Source organism: Festucalex cinctus, chromosome 17 (genome assembly GCF_051991245.1).
Source record: "Festucalex cinctus isolate MCC-2025b chromosome 17, RoL_Fcin_1.0, whole genome shotgun sequence".
In the NCBI taxonomy this organism is placed as follows: Eukaryota; Metazoa; Chordata; class Actinopteri; order Syngnathiformes; family Syngnathidae; genus Festucalex; species Festucalex cinctus.
Genome location: NC_135427.1, coordinates 18,411,756 through 18,434,074, shown reverse-complemented (window position 1 = coordinate 18,434,074; position 22,319 = coordinate 18,411,756). Strand labels below are relative to the sequence as shown.

Genomic DNA, 22,319 nt, shown 5'->3' with positions numbered 1-22,319 from the left:
TCCACAACCTCTACCACGGTCCCTAACAAATATGTTACCATAAGAAATGATTTTGTGAAGAAAAAAGTGATTGTAATATATGTAAAAGAAAAATAGCAATTTTGGCAAAGATTTTTTTCCCAAAATGAAAGAACAAATTCAGTTTGCAAGATTTGATTTGCTTAACAAAGAAAAATGATACGGTGGGCTGACACTGGCCTTATGTTTGTATGACGCCATTTTAGGGCAACGTACAAATATATTTTTTTTAGGAGGCAGGGGTAATATGATGAGAAAAAAAGTGGCAAATTTGCCACTTTATACACTAGTAAATTTGCCACTTTTTAATATGATAGAAAAAAGTGGCAAATTTGCCACTTTATAAACTGACAACTATGATATTGTTAATCTTTGCTAAAGCAATTAATATCTCCTTGTTTGAAAACCCGACTGAAAATTACATTTTAAGGAGTGCTTCCTCTATAGACATTTCGCAAATTGTGACTTGTGTAGCGTGACATATGCGTTTCCTTTCTGACCATACAAACAGCCGCGCGGCGAGAAAAATGTGGAAAATATACCAGTTTATAAAGAGGCAAATTTGCCACTTTTTTTCTCGTCATATTGACCCCGTCCTCTATCTATATATATATACATATATATGTATATATATATATGTATATATATGTATATATATGTATATATATATATATATATATATATATATATATATATATATATATATATATATATATATATATGTGTGTATATATATATATATATATGTGTGTATATATATATATATATATGTGTGTATATATATATATATATATGTGTGTATATATATATATATATATGTGTGTATATATATATATATATGTGTGTATATATATATATATATGTGTGTATATATATATATATATGTGTGTATATATATATATATATGTGTGTATATATATATATATGTGTGTGTATATGTATATATATATATATATGTGTGTATATGTATATATATATATATATATATATATATATATATATATATATATATATATATATATGTCATGTTATTGTTCACTTATAAGTCACAAAGCTTTTAATTCATTAAAGTTTTGTGTCTAACAGAAAACATTTTCTGGCACATGACTATGGCTTTTTTTTTTTTTTTTTCCCCATGACTACAGAAAAGTTCTGTTATGTCACTCCCTCTACAGCACATTTACGGTATCTTAAAAGCACATGTACCAAAAGTAAATCCATTAAAATTAGGTTATGAACTGGCCCAATCGCATACTATGTTTCATTTCAGTTAAGTTTTGAGTTTATTTGTATAAGCATCACAACCTCGGTTCAGTCTCACAAACAAACCAAACGGTTCTCATTTAGTTCAACATATCAGCAGAAGCCAAAATGTGTGCCAAATAAAAGTTGAATGATTCCATCTAGAATAATGTGGCCTATTTTTAATAAGTTAAAACAGACCAATATACATGTGCCACAAGAACAATAATGATGATAAACTAAAGTTATATTTAACATCAAAATAATACCATTAGTAATATAACACCATTAAAATTAGGCCACTGTGCTATCTACAGCTCATCTTTGTGTTTAATGAGATGTCCGTTGAATATGATGTAAGTGTCAAACTCGTCACTGAAGATGGCATTCTCCCGTTCTCCTTTATACAGTCTGACCCAGACCTGATCGCCTCTCTCAAGTTCCAACATCAGACTTTGGCTTTGCATGATGGAGCGGTCACTAGGTTGCGCATAGAGGACCACAACCTCCTTTTCGTTGTGCATCACGTGAAGGTAGGTCTCCTTTTGGTTCCATGTGTGCACATTCAGGCTGAAGTAGTAGATCCCTGGCACGTAGCAGTAAAACTTACCTGTAAACATGTTGAAGTGTCCATAAAGATTTACTATCTCCGTGTCGAATGTCAGTGTTTGGTAATAGTGGTCGGAGTGCAGGCCCTTCTTGCGAGCCACAGAGAAGGCGGCAAAGTAGGACTTGCAGGGCTCCCCTGGAATACCCATGCTGCCTTTGCTTCCTTTTGTCCCACTAGATCCTGGTGGGCCCATCTGACCTGTTCTGCCTGGTTTACCGTAAGATCCCCTTCCACCAACCTCACCTTTCTCACCTATAAGACAGAGCAAAACCGTATATGCTGAAGGCAATTGCGCTACAACAATACCTTTTAAGTGCAAACTTAGATTATTGATGGAATACTGTGTTTTGAATGTCTAAACTAGTACAAGCAGTATTTTCAGTCATACAAACCGGATTGGTGCACTTGGATCAAAACTGGGAGGCTAAATTAGTCATTTGTAATTCTAGTATGAATTATGCCGAGTTCAATGTAAAATTATTGCATTGTTGAATAACGTACTATGGTATTTGACTCTACAAGGAACCAAAAAGAGGCTTCTCATCATTCCCCTTGCAGCGTGTGTAACTCTCAAAGCGGATTTGTGTCACTCATTATTGGACTACTTGGGCTGGTCCAACCAATTTCATTGGTGAGATATACTAAATCCGGGAGGTTAAGCGGAAATGCTGTTGGACCATAAAAATAATGCAGTGCCTCACTTTGTTAATTAGTTTTCAATAAAACTTGTATTTGTTGGTAATTCTGCCAGATTCAAGTTATTTCTGTTTTACTGCAGAATTTTCCATCTTCAACAATTTTGTTCATATCTGTTCACACAGACAACCATTCACTAGTGGGGTTTCCATCCACCTATTTTTATTCAAATTTTCAAGAATTCTGAAAAAGAAACTGAATGGAAACGCCAGAAATTCGAGAAAAAAAAATAAAAAAATAAGGTTCAAATTTTTCAAAAACGTTTTTAAGCTTGGAGGAGCTGGATTTTGAGCGTATTGAAACAAGGAAAATGCGTATTTTGGCTATAGAAACAGCTTTTGCGGATAAGCGACTACAAGACCGGATATACGTCGCACATTTTGACCGGCTACTACATCACATGTACGTTTGTAGTATAAAAAAATGGCGGATGATAAAGTCAGATATGTTTGGGGAGATGAAAAAACACAATTATTTTTAGAATTAATTAAAGAAAAAAACATGAATGCAATTTTAAATCTGTCCATTTTGTGTCTTGTGGCAGAGAGACGCACTTTTATGCCATCATCTCGCGGCGCGGTCTCCTCTCACTATTCGCAAACGAAGAACGGATGGAAACAGGCATAAGTCGCATGTGCGTTTTGCTCATTTTCACAAAATTCGCTTAAAATGTTCAAAACATTTGGATGGAAACCTGACTATAGTCACTGAAGAGGAACTGAGCCGAAACTCCCAGCATAAAAGTATGGCGATTGAAAACACACCATCAGCGACTTGTTCTTTTAAATAACATTGTATTTTTCTTTCTAACTCAAATTGTTTCATTTTGTACATCTTTAAAGGTTTACTTTAAAAAAAAAAGAAGAAAAAAATAGAAAATATTAGGGGTGTGAATTGCCTAGTACCTGACGATTCGATTCGTATCACGATTCACAGGTCACGATTCGATTCGATACCGATTAATCCCGATATGAATTTATAAGTCGATTGTTGCGATTTTTTTTCATTCAAATTTAGAAAATACTAATCAGTAAGCTTGTAGAGTGTAAGATTTATATGAAAATGTATTATTTATCTGAAATTTCAGTCTTATAGAGGTTGTAATCTGTTTCATGTTTGAACAGCATTAAAATAAAATATTAAGGCTTAATGTTCCGTTCATATAACATTCTTCCATGCTCAAGGTGTGAATCCTAACCCGAAGTCAGACGTTTTGTTGAATATTTTTCCATTAAAAATGGAAGTTTAAAAATCGATTCACACACACACACACACACACACAAAAAAAAGGCAATGATGATAAGACGTTGAATCGGTAACTACCGAATGAACAATTCTGAGCTCTTAAAAAAAAAAAAAAAAAAAAAAAAAAAAAATTGATTTTTTTTTTTTATTGAATCGATTCGAGAATCGCGCGATGTAGTATCGCGATATATCGGCGAATCGATTTTTTTTAACACCCCTAGAAAATACCAAACACCTTATAAGGGATTAGGTTAAAAAAAGCTAAATAAAGGAAAGGCTTGTCTCAAAGGCAAAGGGAAATTCTTTTACTGTTACTATTACAATTCAAAGAAATTACAATAACCACAAAAGATCAATTGATTATTTGGGGAAATATTTCTAAAGACCCAGTGTGTAGTCCTTAGCGCCATTCAGGTGATCAAAGAAAAGCATTAGAAGCACGCAGGAGCATACACACGACAGTGGCTCAGAGAGACCACATTTAGCAAGCCTACCACCAATTCTTATTTTGCGTGAGCAAACGAATATCTTGGCAAGCGACGGCGACTTGGCAGCCTTTGTGAAGACCGGCGAGTGACGCAGAAAGACCGAGCAAGACGGAATTAGCCGGAGCAGCTAACAAGAGCGACTAGCGGGAATTAGTCGGTGCCATAGAGGCTGAAGTTGCTAACAAGAGCGGCTAGGTGGAGGAGCTAGTTTACAAAAAAGCTAGCAAAATCTTGCTTGCGAGGGCAGTGACAAGCGACAGGACCGAATCAAGGGAGTTAACGACGACCACCTGCAGGTCCCAGCTGTGGAAGGTAAGCTGTGGTCGACCCATTGGTTTCGACACTAGTCTATGCAATAACTACATTTGCGAAGTTGTCCTTTGGACATCCATAGCAGGAAGTTGGCAGCGAAACATGGCAGCTCCAGTAAGGGGAGACTACAGCCATGTAATACAATTAGTGATTACTAGACCAATTATTATATATTTAAAAAAATGTTTATACAACATATTTTTGTGCATACTATTGACATAAACAATCGTTTTATAAATGAATGAATTCTTAGTTCACCACTAGATGGCGTTAGGGATTACTGAATGTCCCTTTAAAGTGATTTAATCATCAAAAATTATGCTTTTGCGTACCATTTCATTTTATACAGTCGTTCCTCATCTTTTGGTATACGTACTGTAATTTGTGTTGCTGTGCATAGATTGATACAGTCAGTAAATAACTGTAGTAAGATTGTTTTTGTTGTGATCTCACCTTTCAGTATGGTAATATTAATTTGAGGTACAATCTTGTACTGGGGGTGCTGCTGGCTGGCATACTCTTCTTGGTCGCAGCACCGGCGACACTCTCTGCTCCTGCACATATATAGTCAACAATTAGACTAGTTATAGACATATTGCAATTGGCTTCTTATTACAAATATCCATCAAAAGATAAGTTATTTATAGACCTCTTAAAATCAAACTTTCTTTTTCCCCAGAGCTGAGGATTACTACTGATGGTTAAAATGTCCTTGTTCTTAAATCAGTATTTGTATCCCTGTTCCAAACAGAACACACTATAACCCAGTTAGGCTAGATGTGCACCTGGAATCATGATGGTAGTGCTGATCCGTGTGGTCCCTCCTGATCTCTGGATCTTTCATCCCATGTTGAGGCGTTTGGTAGGTAATGACTGGACAAAGCCAGAATAGCATCATCCAAACAATAGAAAGTATCATCTGCAATATACAAGGAAAAGTAATTGCTAACTCAGTCAAACCCAAAAACGTATTTATACGTTTTTGTTTTTATGGGGGGGGTTTTATGCAAGAGCATACAGAAGATTTTGATGCAGTTTCTGTCACAAAGAGGTGGCTTAAAGCAATGGTCGTTATCACAAAAAATGGCCATTAGGTGGCAGCAGAGGATAAGAGATCAGCCAGGGCCATGTTGCAACAAGCTCTTTTTGACAGTGTTTTCACCAGGAATGTGAATATTGACAAAACTTAGCTATATTCTAATGCTAATTGTTGCAAAACTGAAACCGATAGAATTTTCCTGATGAAAGAAGAGACTCTAATCTTTCTTTTGGTAGGTTCCATCTTTTTATAGCAATAGAACACAATGTTCTGTGGCCTTGCAAAATCAGTCAAAATCCATTAATACAGCAGGGAGCGACGGAAGTTGCTTCAGTAAAAATGGCTAGGAATGAATGAGTTAAATAATGTAGAATCTTAAGACCAAGTAGTTTGGTCCTGCACTTTTGTCTTCACCCAACTTACGAGACCTGGCCTGACAATTCCCAATTACTAGGAAAGACATATCAGTTTTTCCTCATAAAACACAAGATCATAGTAACAAAAATGTCATACCCATTGTGATAGATGTTAGCCAATCAATGCCCCCCTCTAAAATTATTGGAAGAAAGCGGTAAGTAGACAAACACCTGTATTTAATATGATGCACATTCGATTGTATAAGCATACCTAATGATGTGCCTGAGTGTTGATACATGCTCAGACAAGTTATCCCTTTTGCATGGCATGAACCAGAAAACTGGGAAGAGAAATTCTTGTGATATTGCAGAGCATTCAAGGTCACTCCATTCTGTCTAAGTAAGTTAGTGTGGGTTTTTTATGTTTTGGAGTATTTCACACTCAAGAACATGAGCACAATTGTGTTTTCTTCAGTTGCTTCACTTAACTTACACGCTTGTTTTTGTATCAGTCACAGCGGGTACCTTACTGTCGTATCAAAGTTATTTGCAAGAAGCAAAATCTTACTTTTGATGCCATCACAGGTTATATTCCTCTAAGAGTGGAAAAAAAAAACCAATTTATTCTCGTGTTGTCCCTCTCCTACTCTTCTATGAGTAAGGTTCCTTTCTTGTTTTTTGTTTTGCGTATCGTTCTCCTGAGATCACTCTTTCTTCTTCAAACAGAGCACAGATAGTGGCTGCCAGAAAGACCTGCCCCTAAAAACAAGTGGAGGAGACTAAAAGGGGAGGAGGAAAAGTGCATACTAGTGTCGAACTGAGTGAGTGGAAGAGAGAAAAGCATAGTTCATGATTGTAAGGAGAGGGAGGAGGAGCTTTGACAGCTGAGATCCAAAGGGGAAATGGCAAAAGCAGAGAAAAACACGGAAGAAGAACATAAAACAACAAAAGAAAGAGTTAGGTCCAGTTACAATAAGTATATTTTCTCTCAATCGTGCAAAAATATACATGTTTATATACTGTTTTATTTTTTTTGTTTTTGAAGAGTAGCTCAATTTTCGGTGGTTCAAAAGTATTTGGTCAAAGTGGCATAATTCTGCTTGAACCATGCTGTGGCATCAGATTTTTGGGATGATTAAACCAATAACAACTAAGAAAGAAGAAAGGATTAGGATTAGCAAGCATGGTGAGCGCACTAGTCATATGGACATGGATGGCTAATCTTGTTTTTGTTGCTGAAGAAAGGACAAATATGAATTCTGAGGGCTCACATTCAGACAAATACATCAAGTGGATCCTCAACATTCTGCATGAATGAAAACGAATAAAATGTTGGCAGGTGAAGAGTTCAAAACATACTTTCAATGGTCAAAGAAGTCACCTAAACCCAATCCAACAAAGCATGTTTTTCAGCCATAAAGACATGTCCACTCAAGGCGGCTACAGTAAAAGCCTGGAAAAGCGTGTCTACCGTAGAGACTCTAGTCTATACTTATAATGTAGGAATTCTAAATCATAATTTGGTAATGTCCATCAGGTTCCTGTCTTTAGGCAGCCACTGGCAGAAAAGGGATTTTCAGCCAAGTGTTAAAATCATTCAAATCATGTCAATTGCTGGTGAATCAGTCTTGCTCTATGTCAAATAAAATCAATCCCTAAAAAGGTGCAGTATTCTGTACAAAATTTCCAATCACTTGTGGTGATTTCAAATACTATTATGTTTGTAATCCCTGTAAATGTACATATATTATACCACTTAGTCCGATGGATTTGCATTACTTATGAAATTCCGTTAAGTTTTCAAAATTGCCTTTGTACTGGTTTGAAGTTCATATTACAGCATTGTCCATGTGAACAGCGATTACATATCTATATTAATAGCAGATTTTTTTTTCTAGTTATTTTTAGATTTTTCACAAACTAATGACAACGTTGTCAAAATTACCGTTGCATACACCAACCAGTGCTGAAAATTCTTTAAGCTGCTGCAGTATACCAGGACACCATTAGGTGGCAATAGAACTTTGTAGATAAACACTATACTCAAAAGGGGAACATTACACAGTCTAATGTAAAAAAAAAAAAAAAAAAAAGAGAGAGAGATTCTCATTTTCTGATTATTACTGTAGTGTACACACACCATGAATGTAATTGTAATGGGTAAAAACTAAAAAGCCAACGAGGGCGAGAGGGGCTAATAATTTTGCAAGGCATTATATCAAACAACAGCTCTATTTACTGGGAGGGTTTTCAGCAGGTATCAGTCAATTACCTTGAATAAACAGATACTAGGTAGCAGGCACAAACAGGCTATACAAGGTAGGCTGGGTTTACATAACGTACATACAAATACATAGTACAATACAGTTTTAAAAGTGGGTAATGTGGACGTGTACTGTAATGTAAAACTAATTCTACTTGTTGATTTGCATACCTTTAAAGTGTCTGTTTTGTCTGCTTGCATTTTCCTTGATGTACTTTGAATGTCTTTTTTTTTTCATTGATATGTTCATTCCTTGTGCTGAATTATACCTAGATTAACTCTATCAAGTTGTGTTAAAACGTTAATCCTACGAGATTTGAACGCAGTTTGCGCACGGAATGCAGAACGTTGGAGTACACGTGCCAGTCAGTTACCCAATCTGTGGAACAACAACTTGGCCATGTGAGCGGCCTATAGCATTTTTCTGATTGGCCCTCTTGCAACCAATGAGAAAAATCGCCAGCAGCTGACGCACAGTCAGCCAATCAGAACACATCTACTGGAGGCTGTGGCTACAGATTTGGGCAGGACCAACATGGGTGTATGTCGTTGCCAATCTTTTGCCCATGCAAGGCAGGCAGGGTGTTTCTTACTTTCCTAAGAAGGTTATCTGCTTCGAGTTCGAAATAAATTCGCCTTTGATCACCATGTTGTTTAAGATTTAGTGGGACTTGTAGCCTTGCTTTTTATACAATAAAAATGAAACATCCGCTGTCTGTTTCAGTGCTTATGATTACATTAATTTCAGTACAGATTATAAGGCCACCTATAAATGTTTGTTGTTTTTTATGGTATTAATAAGTAAAATATACAGCAACATAATTGGTAAATAATCAATATAATAGTCCGACACACATTTGGGTAATTTCCGTATCTGCCAGTGGTTGCTAGGAGAAGTGACGTCACAGAGGAACCGCTTTCATGACGGGAAAAAAAACCCGACTCTCACGATTAGAGGGAGCTGGGCGAGTACTGGTTAAGGTTTAAATCCATCCCAATCCTCTCGTTGTTTGTTTAAAATGACTTTTCAAACGTAGAGAACATTAACTACGTGTTCTGCGCTATCGATTGATACCAAAATTATACGTCTTCAGTTCTCGGACAAGGAGAAAAGGGATGGTGAATTTTGGATTGTACAGAAGAAACCGATTCCGAGGAGAGAAGAATTGAGAATTAGTGGGTTGTCAACCACTTTAGGAAGGTGGTAAAATAAACAAAAGGTGGAGACTTGAGTGTATTTAAGGGAAGGTAACGTTTAATCATCGACAAAATGGAACTTAGAGTGGGGAACCGATACAGACTAGGCAGAAAAATCGGAAGTGGATCGTTCGGCGACATCTATTTAGGTAAGTCAAATATATTTCATTGTTTGTGTTTTCAACTTGGTTGTTAGTGTTCATTATTGTTGTGTTATCCCTTAACGACGTGTCACTAGTTCAATAGCTATCGTCAAAATCTCTGGTCTTAACCTTTGTTGTAAGATCAGCTATTAGCTAGCATCAGATACAGTTTTTATCTCTGACTCAAATAATCCAACGGAAATGTTTATTGGTGTTAGAAAACAAGAGCTCGAGTCGAATTATCGAGTTACTGTTCGAACTTAGGGAGCACATTTGGGGATGTTAGCTGGTCAGCTCGTTTAACTGGAATATATTACGTAAAACGAATGTAGCAATGAAGCCTACTTCTGGGTTGTGCTTGAAGAAGACCCACCCAGAAGTTCCTGTTGTTTACCCGTTGCTACAAGCTTCTCGTTTTCAATCGAGTCGGTCGAGAAACAGTTGGCCGTAGTTACACAATACAAATACAACCCCCATAAGCCATCAACACAGTGAAGGCCACAGTCTCATCTTTCTCGCTGTGCTGCTGAGCTGACGCGACTCAGTCCGCTAACTCGAATTTCTAAGCACGCATATTCACATTCTAACGTCATTTTCTAGTAACACGATTGTTGTGTGTGTGTGTGTTTTGCTTAAAACGTATGATACACTTTATTTCAGTGAGCAGTCATCTTTCGCCATTTCATCTTTCATTGGACTCAGAGGTCTTTGTTCAATGCGTGCATGTCATCTCATTCAAGTCTTATCTAACCATTCCTTATCCCTAAATGATTAGCAACGTGAAAGCAACTAACTGTATGTTAATCAGAATTGATCAATTCGTTATTGAGCCTTGTCTTAGGTGGGAAATGACATGACAGACAACAGGAGTTTAACATGACAATAAAGCTTGCAGGCTTTTGTTTTGATTACTCATCATGTAAGCTTCCAAAGGGCTGCACTGCCAGTGCTCATGGGTAGGGCACTGACTGTTAGGTTTGCATATTATAATATGGCATTTGAATTGTTTTGACACATTTTGTAATTGGACAAAGTCCATTTATTATTTATTTTGATGTGGGAAATTATTCTGTGGTGTCATAACAAAAAGCCAAAGAAAAACACTTGGGCTGCTAATACATAGATGCCAAAGTCTCAACAGATTTTGCTTTTTGGCACAAATTTATGAGAACGTTTTGGTCAAGCTTCAAATGGTATGAAGTGCGATGGTTCTTTTGACTGGACAAATTGAGTCGGTACCATTAAAAACAGATCTATGAACTCACCATATTTACTATTGAGTTGTGACTTTTAGTATACTTTTGAAAATGTAATCCAGCGTCAGCTGGATTCCCACACATTGATTATGCTTTGGCAAGCTGCCCGGTAATCATTGCAGTTGTCCTTTTCCCATGTGTTTTTACTTTTTTTTTTTTTTTTTTTTTTAATTATTATTAATGTTGAAAAGCTTATTATTAAAAACAGGCAAGTTAAAATACATCACAAATATTTAGCTTGCTATGATGTGATAATCCAGTATTGCTTATTGAACTGGTATTTAGGTAGATATAATAGGTTAATATTGTCTTTTCTTGTGCATAATTGAAAGAGAATAACATTCTGTAATCACAACAATGCAAATGCAGAGCTCCAGGATTTAAAATATATTGGTATATGAGTGTTCTTTATATTTGTATTCACAATGTATGTCTATATTTTTCCGTTTTTAGGCACAGATATTTCTGTGGGCGAAGAGGTTGCCATCAAGTTGGAATGTGTGAAGACCAAGCACCCCCAACTCCACATCGAAAGCAAGATCTACAAAATGATGCAAGGAGGAGGTAAAGTAGTGGAATCTTCACAACTTTACCTTTAGGCGTTTTTTTGTTTTGTGGAGCCTCTCCTCGGTGTTGGCTGAAAAATTCACTTTTGTCTTATTTTTGTGGCCAAAGATGCCTCAAGATGGTGCCAGAACTCGATCTAAGAGGAAAGTTGTCAAGGAAGTGATGCATTTTGAATGATAGAAGGGCTGAAACGAGTCCTCCAGTAATTCGAGTACCTCAGTTATAGAAAAAAAATGCTTGAGGCATTTTTTTTCTGCCTCGCGTACACCCACTTATTTATGTGTACATGTATTCAAGCCAACCGCAGCAACAATTGTTTATGCAATGCATGACAGGACATGCCAGTGCGGTGAGAGGGCCAACTTCAATATAAAACTTGCCTTAGCAAACGTATGGAGAGCAATGCCTCGAAACAATTTTATTTTGAGTTGTTCCTGGCAGCTTTTTGGGATGTAACAGATGACTTTGGGTCATCTTTCAGTGTTTGAGGTGTTCATATTGCCCTAAGAAACTGTTACTACTGATGTAAACAACACAACTTAATTCTGAAATCAAGATCAATCGACAATTAAGGGCACCAGGAAAAATGTTGCCAGTGTTTAGCAGTGGCTCCAGCTAGCAGTGCTCAAATGTCCCATATAGACTACTTTTCAAAGGCAGTTTAAAACAAATGACTGCACACTTTGATGCCAACAGCCTGACACAGTTGACGTTCCTACTGTTAACCTTTTAACAAAGCAAACTTACTCAAATGTGCTGTTTTAGTTGGCAATATAGCTATTGTGGACTAGTCACCGTAGTCAAATTTCTAAATTAACAACGTTATTAACATCTCAATTGCGTTGAGTTTTCTGTTACGTCTCTGGCAGTGGCCTATCCGCCAGTTGTTTACTGGCATGTCCACGAGCTAGACGCTTTAGGAATTAGGCATATTTCAGTTATATTCCTTTTTGAGTGAAGTAGCATTTAACCTCTGTATAGCCCTATCCCTGGTTTAACCAATATACCCTTCGCTTGAACATTGGAACCACTGTTTAAAAAAATAATAATTTATCCAACAAACTTAATTCTTCCAAGACTTCTTCTATTCACAAACCAAAACAAATTTCCCATGAACATAAAAGGAAATAGACTTAATCCATTCCAGCTGGTGCAGTCGCACAGCAAAGAGTGGGTGGCAGGAGTTGCACAGAATTTTAAATGTTGACATTTTGATTTATTTCACAGTTTTAGACAGTTGTGTCCTTTTAATGTGCTTGTAGTGGGTATTCCAACCATAAAATGGTGTGGAGCAGAAGGTGACTACAACGTCATGGTAATGGAGCTGCTGGGACCCAGCCTGGAGGATCTCTTCAACTTTTGCTCCCGCAAGTTTAGCCTCAAGACAGTCCTCCTCCTTGCTGATCAGATGGTGAGATGACTTACCTTCTACCATTTTACTCTTCTCTGTGTCACATTCAACATGAGCATACAGTCCTTTTTTCCCCGTTGGTTTAATTTTTGGATTTGCATTCAAGGCTGTAAAACACCTTATCACACATTTCAAATATATGTTTGCCTATTTGTTTACCATTTAACCACTGAATCCCAAATTCATTTGAATGGGTTACTAGTACTTTTGCAAAACTTGTCATAGTCCAAAAAATGAAGAATTTATCGGCTTTTATACATGGGCGAGATGAGCTTTATTGCCTGATTACTTAACAGTTTAATATAATGACCATTAGCCTGCAAACACTTTTGGGTGTCGGGTTGCAAAGAGCACATGCTGCACGACGCTGTGCACTCCCCACAAATATACAAATATCACCCATGTTGCCATTCCTGTCACACCTAGTACCATGTTGCCATTCCTGTCACACCTGGCTAGTACACACGACAATATGCTATGATGCATTCTCACTCAAATTCCAAAGTTTGATTCACGATTCATTTTTTACGGCATCTCAATTCGAGTCACAACTGATTCGGGACAGCCCTAATTTATATACATTTAAAAATAGTCAAGTAAATGAATTGCAATTAGAAGAACAGTGTCATTTGTACTTGACAAAGCCCAATGTCAAACATCAGATCCATCTGATTGGCTGATTAACTAACCTATCAACCAACATAGAGACACTTTTATTTTATTTTTTTTCTTTTGCACTTTGCCCAGGTAATCATATGCTGATTTTCCTAGTTATGTCAAAACTATTATTGGCATGATTGTGTCTTAAATGATCTCAGGTAAATATCTTCACCCATGCTGGGGGCAAACCATATTACAAGAAAATCTACAGTAACATGTAAGCGGTTACATGGCAGTTTCTGCACATATTCTTTCCATGACAGATAAGGTGTGCACGCTTACTTTTACGTAGGTGTGACACCTTAATCAGTGCATTCTTCTGTGCACCATGTTCAAACAAGTCTTGTCGAAAATTGCCTTGGTAGTTATTGCATAATCAGTCCAACTTGATTTTAAAAAAGTTCTGCTTTAACAGCATTGATGGATTCACAGTGATAGCCAATCTGACCTTCATTTGCTGAGTCTACTCACTTTTTATAAATTAATAATAGCTTGCCTATGGTTTCTTTTACTCCTTGCCCTGCACTAATTTTAACAAAATGATCATATAATGTCATCCTTTGTCCACTACAGATCAGTCGCATTGAGTACATTCACTCCAAGAACTTCATCCACAGAGATGTGAAGCCCGACAACTTTCTAATGGGGCTCGGCAAAAAGGGCAACTTGGTCTACATTATCGACTTTGGCCTGGCTAAAAAATATCGCGACGCCCGCACTCACCAGCACATCCCCTACCGCGAGAACAAGAACTTGACTGGAACTGCAAGATACGCCTCCATCAACACCCATCTGGGGATTGGTACATACTCACGCAGATGGAATAGGCTTGTTTTGATGTGAACATGCTTGGACTTGTCTGCAAGGGATTTGGAAGGTGAACACCCATTTGTTTTGTTTTGTTTTGTCATCTTTTACAGAGCAGTCAAGGCGTGACGACCTGGAGTCCTTGGGCTACGTTCTTATGTATTTTAACTTGGGCTCCCTGCCTTGGCAAGGCCTCAAGGCTGCCACCAAGAGGCAAAAGTATGAACGCATTAGTGAGAAGAAAATGTCCACCCCCATTGAGATTCTATGCAAGGGATACCCATGTGAGACAACTTCTTTGTACCCTTGTCATTTGAAATCGTTGTTGTTGTTTTTGTTTTGAAGTGAAGCAAAGAGGTCTCAGTTGACAGAACTTTTTGTCTCTATTACAGCTGAATTTTCAACCTACCTGAATTTTTGCCGTTCCCTCCGCTTTGATGACAAGCCCGACTACTCATACCTACGACAGCTTTTCCGGAACCTTTTTCACAGACAGGGATTCTCTTATGACTATGTGTTTGACTGGAATATGCTCAAGTTTGTGAGTATTACTTCAGTATTACTTGTTATTGCATTAATTTATGGATACAGATGATTTGCTTGGTTTGAACTGTGTGGCAAACACGCCAATGCAATATTGAATTTGTACCAAAGAAAGCGCAAATGTAGCATAGATTATAATGTGTAGCTTTTGTTTTAAAGATCCAATAACAGATTTGCCTGGTGACAGTTTTCTCTGCATAAAAAAAGTTTATATTAACAAAGCATTATTATTACTGTTTTGAACAGGGAGCCAACCGTGCAGCAGAGGAGGCAGAGAGAGAGCGCCGTGACCGGGAGGACAGGCTGAGACATGGCAGGAACCCGGCGACGAGAGCGGTACCTGCTGCATCGGGACGACCTCGGGGAGCCCAAGATGGAGCCCCAGGTTTGTACTTGGTCACTTGGTAACTTTAGTGTCACACCAGCCAGTGTTCTTTTTCGTGGGGAAGTCGACCCAAAGATTTTCTTTACAATAATATTTCATATGTGCCATTGCGACCCCACGAGTCTAAACATGGCATTTATGGAATATGAATTAACTCATTCACTCACAGCCATTTTCACTGACGCAAGCAACTCCCTTTGCTCCCGGCTGTTTTACTGGATTTTGACTGAATTTTCTAGGCCCACAGACTGTGTTCTATTGCTATAAAAACATGGAGACTACCAAAATCAAGATCAGAGTCTCTTCTTTCATCAGGAAAAAAAAAGTGTATTTATATCGGTTTCTGTTTTGCAGGAATTAGCATTGTAATACAGCTAAGTTTCATCAACATTCACAGTCCTGGTGAAAACACTATCAAAAAAAGCTTATTGCGACATGGTCCTGGCTGATCTCTTATACTCTGCTGACACCTGCTTTTTTTTTTTTTTTTCTTTCTTCCAGAATAGCTACCATTGCTTCAAGCCACCCCTTCATGTCAGAAACTGCATCAAAGCCTTCTGTATGCTCTAGCATAAAAAAAATATATAAATACCTTTTTGGGAATTAAGGACAAATTATTAAAATAACATGTACAGATTTAAGGGTTTTGAATGAGTTAATCCACCCGTTTTTAGCCATCTCTGGGGGGCGCATTTTGCTACTTGCTGTCAACTGAGAATATCATAGTTGTTCAGGTAATGATCAATCACAGCTGTTTTCCGAGTTTGGTCAAGTGACATTCGCAAGCTGAGCTGTGATTGGTCATTACTTGAGACCTAAGAAACTTTGATGTCATTTCAGTTGAACAAAATGGGCAAAATGGCTGCCCCCCCCTAAGATGGCTCAAAACGGGTGGATTAACTCATTCAAAGCCCCCCAAAAAACATGTACATAAATGTTTTTTTAATACTTTGTCATTCACTCCCAAAAACTTATTTATAAATTTTTATTTTTTCCTTTTTTATGCTAGAGCATACAGAGAAGGCTTTGGATACAGCTCTGACATGAAGAGGTGGCTTAAAGATTAAAGTAGTTATTTAAAAAAAAAGTCAGGATAAAACTGGGTCAATTTATCACTTTACGGCTTAAATCATATTCAATAAACATGATATTTATCAGTGTTTAGACCAGTGTTTCCCAACACTGGTCCTCGGGGCACACTATCCAGCCTGTTTTGCTCTCTCCCGATTCCAACGCAGGTGAGGATCGTTATTAGGCTTCTCCAGAGCTTGCTAATGAGCTGTCATTGGAATCACCTGCGTTGCAAATAGAAAGACATGGAAAACAGGCTGGATAGTGTGCCCTGAGGACCAGGGTTGAAAAACACTGGTTTAGACTAGTGAGGCTGCATTGAACTTGTTGATCGTTACTTGGAAGTTGTTGAAGTCCCTCCCCTGCAATCGCCAGCTTCCCCACGCCAAGCATCTGGCATGGAGCGCGAGCGAAAAGTCAGCATGCGACTGCACCGCGGTGCCCCCGTCAACGTCTCCTCCTCAGATCTTACTGGACGGCAAGACAACTCGCGCATGTCCACCTCACAGGTACAAGACGCTTGAGTTTATTCCTTGCTCATACAGAAGGCACACAATGATTGTGATTTCAAGTAGGAAGCTCATGTTTATGCTGACCCTCCAGAGACAAAGGAAGAACGTTATTTTCCGTCTTTGTTTGAGAACTAACCATAATGCGAACAAGGGTGCCTGCTCGCTGTGAATCGTGGCACGGGTCGCTGCTGTGTGTGCTGCTGGATCGCCGTGAATCACAACTGAGGGGAAATTTCTGGGGGAAAAAAATGTCAAAATGCATGTCATGCAAGTCAATTAATTACATGTCTCTAGATTTCTGTCTGCTGCTTTAGTAGAGTTGAGAGATGGTTGTCATCAAGCTAATCAACTGCTATGTTAGAAAACAGGCTAGGCCCCTGAACTGAGTTCCCTCCACCTTCTTGTGCAGCACGTTGACCTTGTATTGAAGAGCTGCTATTTTAGTCTGTTTAACCAGTAGTGCGCTCGCTACGTGACAAGGTTTCTGACTTGACATATTGGGCCTTGTCTCTCCCTTCCCCCAACCTCAGAATAGCATTCCCTACGAACATCACGCCAAGTAGACGCTCGCCACATACTTGTGTGACCGTGGCAACACTGGGTGAGTTGCACACCCCTGTAAGCACCAGGAATGCATTGATCCAACTTCCAGTTCTACACTGTAATGCTTTAGATTGACACTCCTGGTTCCAGTTTTGTTTTCACTTGAACCCAAATCTCTGCTATTCCTTTTTAGAAATAGATATATAAAGCAAGGGAAATAATTTTGTCAAGTTTCCATTGTCAATGAGTCAGCCAGTAAATGGGTGCCTCATAGGCCTGATGGATCTGAAGTTGAAGGTTGCAGTCCTGAGAACTGGTCTGGATAATGCATTACAGTGTGCACCATAGTCCAAGAATGTAACTCCCCCTCCTCATTGCCTACTCAGACATGGGGGAGAAAAAAAAAAAGTTTTGAGCAGCTTTGTCTTTGTGGTTTGTTGCTTGCACCATTGGTTTGATGCCACATACATCAATGGCACGCATACAACTCACTGGCCCAAAATGGACTCCTTACATCTTTAACCACCCTCTACCCCCCACCCCAGTGTGGCTTGGTGCAATTGTGGGTTTCTAATGTTGTATTTACCTGCCAAAATCTGCGTCCCTGCATCTCCTCTATTTTTCACCCCATAACACTTGCATGAGATTAAAAGCTCCTTGTTTTGCATCTGAGCTTCAAGCTTCCTCATGGCTCTGGCTGAAAGCACGCCATCCAGTTGTTCAGACACGAAGTGCTCGCTGTTTTCAAGGGAAAGGCATTTTGAATGTTTCGGTGCTAGTGATGCCTTCACCAAAATGGCAACCAAAACGGCAATTGACATACTCCGTGTTGAGTAATGACTGGATGGCTGCAAACATTCCAACTGGCTGTCAACTAATTTTCCATGATGGTAACATTTTACTTCTTGTATTGTGTGAAAATGTTTTGACTTTGTATTTTGTTTAGTTAAATTGTGATGCACTGTAGTGGTAAAAATTGACAGGGTATCCTATGACACTGATGTAACCACAAATAAGATTTACACAGTAGTAAACTCAAAGTGAGTAAGTACTGAAAGTAAATGTTTGTAAAAACACTAAAAATACAATCAGGGTTGCACGTATATGGTGATCATGTGTGTTACATTGTGAACGTTTTTGACAGACTTTATTGACGTGGACATTTCTTTTAGGGATAGACCGATTATCGGCGCCGATATTCAGCATTTTGAGAAATACCGGCATCGGCCATTTTGAAGAATCATATGGCCGATAAGAGATCCTTTTTTTTCTTTGTTTTTTTTAAGTGTTAACTTCAGGGAACTAATTTAAATGTAAATTTAAAAAAAAAAGTTTTTATTTTCATTTTTGTCGACCCTGGGAACTCTCTGCACCTGTTTTTGTTTGAACTTAAAACTAAGATAAGTACAAATTTTATACTTTGGATATTTTGAAATTTTGGAAGACTATTTTGTGTTGTTTGTTTTTATTTAACTTTTGAGAACATGCTACTGCACCTGGGAGATCCCAGAACTTGTTAGATTTTAAAAAAGATGTCTGTTGACTAAGATTAAAAAAACAAAACAGAAAAAAAACTCCCAATATTTTACTAACCCTAAAGGTTGCTCAATATACATGATTTAAAAAAAAAAAAAAGATAAGAGCTGGCGTTTGTATTTTTTTTTCAAAATTTTGATGCTAATATTTTCCCTTTTTAGTGAAAATGAATATTGGCTCCAAATATCGGTTATCGGCATCCTTCACTACTAATAATTGGTATCGGAATCGGGCCCGAAAAAACCTTATCGGTCTATCTCGAATTTCTTTCTTCTATGTATTTATTTACATGACAAAACCCTCATAGCAAAGATGCTTATACCACTCTATTTTTTTTTTATCCTTATTGTCGTGTCAATATAGTTTTATTTAGCCATTAATGACAAAACGCGGTGGGGGGTTAATGTGACCCAACATCCAACATGGCGTTTGTGGAATAGAAATGCACCACAAAGCTGTTTTCCCATGCATGTCTCCAGAATGTGCGGATTGTGTACGGTCGGTCCAGACTTGACGTAGCGGTGCGTAAAGTTTCACTTCCTGTTTGTTTTCTAAAAATACCACCTTTGGCACAGAAATGTTCGTACGTAGAGTTTTGGTCTCGTTTTGATCGTACGCAAGCTTTATCAATGAGGCCCAAGGTGCGCTTGTTTTACATCCTGATGCTCCCTTTCCACACACAGACACTAAATGGTTTCCCCTGTCACCCCCGCCCCATGAGCTGCACTGTAGAGTACAGCAAGTGCTCTTATCAGGTAGAAAAATTACCCAATGACAAGACAGTAGTTCTCCAAGGTGGACTGGTAACATTAAAACCTAGTCTGCAGCGTAACCCCTGTGATAGTAATGTTGTAGGTCCCTATATTTCTGATATGTGAAAATATATCTTCTTTTAAATCTTGCAGTGGATGGGATATGTCCCACCAAGTCGTCGTCATGGGACTTTTCCATTTTCCATCAAGAGTCACTAGCCTAGCCACCAGCTATCTTTCGAGCTGTTTATTAATCACATGGCACATGATTCACGCTAACATGACAGACATTCGAGCACAAGCTTCCTGACACTCCTACCAGTGTTGGAGACTGAGTTACGCAACAATGAGAATTTAAATATTGACACGAGCTGTTTTGTAAATTGTGGCATCTCAAATAAGGCCTTCAATTATGTGCAGTGTGCACTTGAATACAAACACCTCGTTTTAAAAATAGACTCCTCCCATTTCCGCCCCCTCAGCTTGATGCATTCATCATAATGTGATACAAGAAAAGGATTAGAGAACATTTAAGATCTTCTTACTTCAAATTAAGGCCTGGGAGTCTCAGTGGTTGATTTAAACACCTGCCGCGGCCACACAGCTGGCACATAGACGTCAGCTGGTGGAAGTGTAATAAACATTGAGCAAACAATTTAATTGTGATAAGGTGATGTTTTTAGATAGATGTATTTTACAAAATGAATACAAGCAAAACTGTTAAACGTCCATTATTAAAGGAATTCATCTCGTTCCGAAAATCAAATATTTTTTTTCCTATTTTGTGGTAATGCATAAATAAATTTTTTATTTTTATTTTTTTATTTTTTTTTATTTTATTTTTTTTTAACGTTGTCACCTTGGTATACTTTTAGGACGCTATAGTGACTCGGGAGTGATATTTGAATAATACCGCCTTCCTTTTTGATTGTCATACTGACTCGCCGGCTTCCTTTCTCTTGTTTGCTGTAGATGATGTCATGCGCACTGCATGGTGGCCTCCATCCTCTGGGTCCTCGATGAGCCTTGCAGTTCAGTCCGCGCCCACTGAGACACAGACAGACATTAATAGTACTCTTGCCACACTGAATTACTACTGCAACAGCTCCCATGGGAAGCGACTTCACTTCAACCAGCTAACTGGAAGTGCTTTCTTACTGACTGCTCGCAGTACTGTCAAGTTATGTTGTTAATTCTTTACCCTTGGCCACACCCCCAAGCCTCCCCCTCCCCCTTATTTTTTTGTTGCCGTCTCGTTCTGAGTGTTGGACTTCAGGACTGTTTTCTGTCCACTTTTGCAGGAGATATCTGGACAAGCTGCACTGCCCCTCCCCAATCAGGTCTCGTGGTTTTTTGTTTTTTTTTCCTAAGCATGTCTAAAGACAATGATTGTGTTCAGGGCCATCATAGCAACTTTTCAGTGCATTCAAGTCAATTGAGTCTACAGACTCAATCGACGGCCCAATCTCTTGACTGTCTCATCTTCTTTTTTTTTTTCTTTTTTTTTTTTGTATCAAATTCAAGTGTGTGTAAATAAATACACACGTACACACATCCAGTGAATGTACCAAACATGTTTTGGTATTTCAGACGCAGGAGGTTTATGTATCCTCCTTTACGTTCAAATCCACGTTTCTAGTCAACAGTGCAGTGTTCAGTGGGCCCTGTTCCCTTTCTTTAGTGCTGTACAAAACAACTGCACTTTAGGAAAGGTGGCAAGAGCTTCATTTGACACTTTTGACCAGATTTCTATTCACTGTGTACAGATCAAACATTTTGCGCCGTCTTATTTGTATTGTTTTGAAGCTGTGAAATCTTTGCAATGTAGATGTGTAAATATCTTTTTGTCTTTGAGTTCCTTCCTTCCTAGCTAGGGATGAGTCTGAGCATTGTTTAGATGCTTCGGTTTAGGAAGCCTGCTGCAGCAAGGTTAGGCAGCCAGAATATGTGTAGCGTCTACTTGTCGGTGTGTGTGTCACCCCTACCCCGCACCACTTACCTTTTTTGTCACAGCAGTGCTGGTTGCTGGCGCTGTACTGAATGTGGCCAACTCTTTCATACACTTGGCTGTCAGGCAGGGGTACTGTTGTCAGTATGGCCTTCATGATGCAATCCTCTAAAAATTTTCACTATTTGAAATGACACTTTGTAAGGGGTAATGTTTTTTGCAGGCTATTATAGCAGCTTTTTTTTTCCTTTTTTTTTTTTTTTTTTTTTTTTTTTTTAAATTGTGTCGAGGACGTCTGGCTGTGTGGCAATGTCTGTTGAAATAATGCCCTGCCATTCTTTCTGCTGTCTGCCCTGTAGTTTTTGATTTTGACACTTCTTTGGTCAGCCAGTTGAAGAAAAATAAGAAATCGGGCCAGCAACATTTGTTCTCACATTTATATTTGCCACTGTATTTGTGTACCTAAATTGTAAATAAATTACCTCCTTGTATCTTTTTGTGCTTTGACTGTCTACAATGGTCATTTTGAATAAATTGGGAAAAAATATATGTAAAATAAATTGGACAATAATGTTCTATGCAGCCCCACTGGTCTAAATATGGTGTTCTGTTTAATATTGTGTTAGTGGAATGTGAGTTAAGCAGCAAAATCCAGCTGTTTTCATCCATCTCTTGGGGGAGCAATTTTGCCACTTGCTGTCGACTGAAGATGTTGCGCA

The 22,319-nt window shown here is 38.3% G+C and overlaps 2 protein-coding genes across 8 annotated transcripts; one reads left to right on the top strand and one right to left on the bottom strand.

Annotated features, from left to right (window-relative positions):
* Positions 1 to 1,288: 1,288 nt before the first annotated feature.
* Positions 1,289 to 10,169, bottom strand: c1qtnf1 (C1q and TNF related 1). Of its 5 annotated transcripts, none has more exons than XM_077503855.1 (4): positions 9,983 to 10,169; positions 5,397 to 5,530; positions 5,065 to 5,165; positions 1,289 to 2,122 (listed from the first exon to the last, which is right to left on the bottom strand). In XM_077503855.1, the coding sequence occupies exons 2-4, from the start codon at positions 5,528 to 5,530 to the stop codon at positions 1,572 to 1,574; spliced, it is 786 nt and encodes a 261-aa protein (XP_077359981.1). In that variant the 5' UTR covers positions 9,983 to 10,169; the 3' UTR covers positions 1,289 to 1,571. The 5 variants fall into 5 exon arrangements, with proteins under 5 accessions (XP_077359981.1, XP_077359980.1, XP_077359978.1 ...); XM_077503854.1 differs by having other exon boundaries at positions 9,955 to 9,998; XM_077503852.1 differs by lacking the exon at positions 9,983 to 10,169 and adding an exon at positions 8,441 to 8,589.
* On the top strand, positions 9,004 to 22,091 carry csnk1db (casein kinase 1, delta b). 3 transcript variants are annotated; one of them, XM_077503848.1, is made up of 10 exons: positions 9,004 to 9,615; positions 11,319 to 11,429; positions 12,695 to 12,843; positions 14,077 to 14,305; positions 14,424 to 14,594; positions 14,703 to 14,851; positions 15,100 to 15,238; positions 16,685 to 16,818; positions 17,357 to 17,422; positions 20,625 to 22,091. In XM_077503848.1, exons 1-9 carry the CDS (start codon positions 9,540 to 9,542, stop codon positions 17,405 to 17,407), a joined length of 1,209 nt encoding a protein of 402 aa, XP_077359974.1. In that variant the 5' UTR covers positions 9,004 to 9,539; the 3' UTR covers positions 17,408 to 17,422; positions 20,625 to 22,091. The 3 variants fall into 3 exon arrangements, with proteins under 3 accessions (XP_077359974.1, XP_077359975.1, XP_077359977.1); XM_077503851.1 differs by having other exon boundaries at positions 9,008 to 9,615; positions 17,352 to 17,422; XM_077503849.1 differs by lacking the exon at positions 17,357 to 17,422 and having other exon boundaries at positions 9,006 to 9,615.
* Positions 22,092 to 22,319: the final 228 nt, after the last annotated feature.

Excerpts from the sequence above, each read along its gene's own strand:
- csnk1db (XM_077503848.1), top strand. The coding sequence starts at position 9,540 with ATGGAACTTAGAGTGGGGAACCGATACAGACTAGGCAGAAAAATCGGA. Across the intron at positions 14,595-14,702 it reads TCTATGCAAGGGATACCCAT|CTGAATTTTCAACCTACCTG; the intron begins GTGAGACAACTT and ends TCTCTATTACAG. Across the intron at positions 15,239-16,684 it reads AGCCCAAGATGGAGCCCCAG|CTTCCCCACGCCAAGCATCT; the intron begins GTTTGTACTTGG and ends TGCAATCGCCAG.
- c1qtnf1 (XM_077503852.1), bottom strand. The coding sequence starts at position 8,470 with ATGCAAGCAGACAAAACAGACACTTTAAAG. Across the intron at positions 5,166-5,396 it reads CACTACCATCATGATTCCAG|GAGCAGAGAGTGTCGCCGGT; the intron begins GTGCACATCTAG and ends ATATATGTGCAG. Across the intron at positions 2,123-5,064 it reads TAATATTACCATACTGAAAG|GTGAGAAAGGTGAGGTTGGT; the intron begins GTGAGATCACAA and ends TCTGTCTTATAG.